This window comes from Monodon monoceros, unplaced genomic scaffold, assembly GCF_005190385.1.
Source record: "Monodon monoceros isolate NGI ecotype Baffin Bay Population unplaced genomic scaffold, NGI_Narwhal_1 Super_Scaffold_5, whole genome shotgun sequence".
NCBI classification, from domain to species: Eukaryota; Metazoa; Chordata; class Mammalia; order Artiodactyla; family Monodontidae; genus Monodon; species Monodon monoceros.
In genome coordinates, this window is record NW_021703782.1 from 43,744,558 (window position 1) to 43,748,854 (window position 4,297).

Consider the following 4,297-nt stretch of genomic DNA (forward strand, 5'->3'; position numbering starts at 1 on the left):
CCCACTGGACCATCAGGGAAGTCCCCAGTTGCTACTTTTATATGACGATTACTATCCAGATTAAGATCAGTATCATTTGGCATCATCTAATTCCCTTCCTTTTAATTCTAGTGTTCTCAAAGCACTCTTCTTATTACCTGAGTGGATTCATCAACTAGACAGATGCTCAGCAAGGCTGATCTCCACGATCCTGCCACAGAGGGTTAGTGTTCTAGCCATTGGGTTCTGGTTGCCAGTTGCTTGTGAGCTGATCGGTGTGACTTCTTCCCTCTTTCTTCAAAAATAATCACATATCGATTAAATGAAAGAAAAATCAGGTGCCTGGTCTTGCAAAGCTGAAGGCAGTCCATTAACCCAGGACTTGGTCTTCTTTGAGTTTCTGGCAGAAGCAGCCATTTTCCAGACTTTCTGTTATTCATATTGGCTTTTATCCTGCCCCGGCAATGCTGTATTAAATTTTGCTAACTTAGAATATGTCATTGTGTCTGTGGAAAATCACTTCCCTTCTTTCACATTCGTGAATTTCACCTTACATTAGTTTCCTTTTCACCCACAAAATAACTGTGGAATTTTACTTTATAAGAAAGTAGCAATGAGAAACAAAAAATTTAAAGCATTGAAAATGATAGAGACCGCAGCCCCTCTGCCTTTTTTACTTCCCCGTATTGCTCTTACCTCACCACGAATTAGAACTAATTAGGAGCAGCAAGACAAATTTTGCCCAATAAGTCACTAAGTGAATATAATTTATAAAAAACTTTAGGGCTTCCCTGGTAGCGCAGTGGTTGAGAGTCCGCCTGCCGATGCAGGGGACACGGGTTCGTGCCCCGGTACGGGAAGATCCCACGTGCCGCGGAGTGGCTGGGCCCGTGAGCCATGGCCGCTGAGCCTGCGCGTCCGGAGCCTGTGCTCCGCAACGGGCGAGACCACAGCAGTGAGAGGCCTGTGTACCGCAAAAAAAAAAAAAAAACAAAAAAAAAACTTTAAAACTTTAAATGTAGAATCGCACACAAGTAGAGGAAAGAAGGCGATTTCTCTCTGACCTAATCCTGGGCCTCGCTGCCCTGCATTCTCAGAGGGAGACAGAGACAGAGGAAGGGAGAAGCCCACTGGCATCAACTGACTGAATGAACAACTGAACCTCCCTGGTTTCTGTGACATAAGCTTTAACGAGAGACAACACCATCGTTGAATTCTCTGCCCCCAGCTCAGAAACTCTGAGTGTAACAAGTGTTCACTAGTTTTAGTAAAAGAGTTGAATAATAAAATTTGTATTTGGTAAAATAAAAATTATTTGTTTACTCAGGGTGAAATGATTAGAATTGGATAATTCCTCCACCTCAGAGAAAACACACTTTTGCTCTCAGCATCTGAGGGCTGCTGACACTTCTGATACGGGTCAGGAGAAGAGGAGGTCACCACTGAGGACTAGGGTCCTTCACATAAACACTCCAGGGGCAAGGGTGAGGGTCCTGGAAGATGAATTAATTTCCCAACAATAAACAAGTCCCTCCACAGAAAGGAGATTTTAAAGTCCTCAGGATGTGGTGAGCCTGCCCTCAGGGTGGGAGTCCAGGTTAGGAAGGGGACTCTGTCACTCTAGAGGAGAGGGTGTGACTAGATGTGATCTCTCCCTTGTGACTGAGGTGCTTCTGGGGAAATACAATTTTCTTGGAATTAGGACCTCAACACCCATATTCTCTGAAAAGAACCAGTATTCCTGGTGGGAGTACTGGCCCAGCCTGTGGAGGACTAGGTCTCCAGTAAGAAAATGGTGGAAAGAAAGGGTACTAGTACTAACCTTGTGGTCCCCTGAAGCATAACCACATGGACCTGTATGAATGTGAAGGAAGAGAAACATTAAAAAGCTCATTCACTTATAATCATCAGCCTCTGCTATGAAACCCCTCTTTGGCTTCAAAGAGCTATAATGCCAGAGGTGGTCTAGTAAATCCCTAAAAAAGTACAGAAACCATAGGGCTGAGGAAGCCTGCCTTTCTATATAAAGTAAGGCAGTAAAAATGGAGACTAAGGTCATGGCTAAAAATTTGTTCCTGGAACAGAGAAAAGCAATATTTATGCATGAGAAGGAGAGAGAGAATGTACTTACATACCTGTAGCATTTCTGACTTTAACACAAAGACATTTCTCATTTGATTAATAAATATCCATTTGGATGGGCACATCAGAAGTTATTGGGAAAAGTGCAAAATTAATAGTTTAGATGGATAACATCTTCTTAGACACTGAGAATACATAAATGAAACCCAAAAAAGGAAGTAAAAGTGACAGAAATGTTTAGAAAATGAAAATTACTGTGTTCCCTATTTAATGGCCTTGCTTAGAAAGAATGTCATCAGAGAACCTACCCGCAAGGTTCCCCCAGACGCCCGTCTCAGCCAGGCCAGCAGCAGCCTCATTTGCCCCATGGCCTTCGTGCTCTCTCTACTGACCGCCCTGGTGATGTTCAGCTATGGCCCTGGTGGATCTCTGGGCTGCGACCTGTCTCAGAACCACGTGTGGATTAGCAAGAAGAACTTCATGCTTCTGGGCCAGATGCGGAGAATCTCCCCTCGCTTCTGTCTGAAGGACAGAAAAGACTTCGGTTTCCCCCAGGACATGGTGGATGGCAGCCAGCTCCCGAAGGCCCAGGCCACCTCTGTCCTCCACGAGATGCTCCAGCAGGTCTTCCGCCTCTTCCACACAGAGCGGTCCTCTGCCGCCTGGGACACCTCCCTCCTGGACAAACTCCACACTGGACTCCATCAGCAGCTGGAGGACCTGGATGCCTGCTTGGTGCAGGCGATGGGAGATGAAGAAACTGCCCTGGGAGTGACGGGCCCTACACTGGCTGTGAAGAGGTACTTCCACGGAATCCATCTCTACCTGAAAGAGAAGAAATACAGTGACTGTGCCTGGGAAATTGTCAGAGTGGAAATCATGAGATCCTTGTCTTCATCGACCAACTTGCAAGAAAGTATAAGAATTATGGATGGAGACCTGGGGTCACCTTGAAATGTTTCTCATTGGCTAAGATGCCATATCACCCTTGCACATACGTGTTTGGTCATTTCAGACGGCTCTTATTTCAACTTTAATCACAGAATTTATTGTATTAATTCAGCTGATACTTTGTCAGCAATAATACACAAGTATATGTTAAAATTATTAAGCCCTAAGGGCATCAGTCCTTAAGAGATGACTGCCCTGATGTTATTTATTGTTTACTTACTTATATTTATATTTATATATTTATTCTTGTATCTTATTTATATTTTAATGTAAAAGATATTTTTATGTGTACACTGTATTAAAATTTAGAAAATATATTCACCTATTTTACTAAATTTGCATTTTATTTTTTTCAATTCTTATGAAAGAAAACATGAGTTTTTTTTTTATTCTGAAAACCTAAATCCTTATTTTTTCTATATGAATCTATCTCCAAATAGTATTTGTCCATTTTGTCCTTTGAAACAGTCCTACCACTATCAGGAAATGCTTGTCAAAAGGTGGAATTCCATGGAATTGAGGGAAGTCCTGGAAATTATGGAGAATGGTTAGTCCTGATGTCATAGGTGTAACTGATTTATACCACCAGGAAAGAGTGGTCGGTGCAAATACCTGTGGGAAGGAGTCATCTCCACGAGGGAAGCTGGTGACATATGGTGTTGACTGGCCAATCCTGGCACCTTCCTCCCACCTTCTCCCCGGTCCTGCTTTACTGAACCATTCATCCCTTACACATACCTTCAGTCCCTCCAACTCACTGACCAGCCACACAGCTGCTCTGGTTCTGTGCAGGTTTCCAGCTTCAAGGTTTCTGTTAGAGTGAAAGCCACAGGAAGAGAGCACAAGTGAAAGGAGAGCTCTAGGATTTTCAAAACCTCTGAGAAGGAGCCAGGGTTCATGACACTGGATCCTAGCTCTGCTGTTAACAGCAGTGTGACCTTGACAAATAACACAAACACTAAGCTCCCTAGTTTTCTCATCTTTAATATGGGGACAATAGTAATATTTTTTCATAGGATTATTCTCAGGATTCAATGAGTAAATATACACAAGAGGCATAAAAGTGTGTCTGTCAGAAATAATCAGGACTGTTAGAGTCACAGAGTGGCTACCATCAGGGAAGAGAAGGAGAGCTGCTCTGAGGTAGCGACTGGAAGGCAACATAAGAAACATGCTAGGTCCTGGGCAAAATCTATTACTTTTAACTTGGGTGCTAGTTTCACAATGTATTCAGTGTGTGAAATTTCCTTGTGCTGTATGCTGAAGATACTTGCATTTTCTGTGT

General features: G+C 43.1%; 1 protein-coding gene across 1 annotated transcript; it reads left to right on the forward strand.

Moving 5' to 3' along the window:
- The first annotated feature begins 2,265 nt into the window (after positions 1-2,265).
- LOC114884649 (interferon omega-1-like) lies at positions 2,266-3,015 on the forward strand. The gene has a single exon (XM_029203756.1). It carries the CDS (start codon positions 2,332-2,334, stop codon positions 3,013-3,015), a length of 684 nt encoding a protein of 227 aa, XP_029059589.1. The 5' UTR covers positions 2,266-2,331.
- Positions 3,016-4,297: the final 1,282 nt, after the last annotated feature.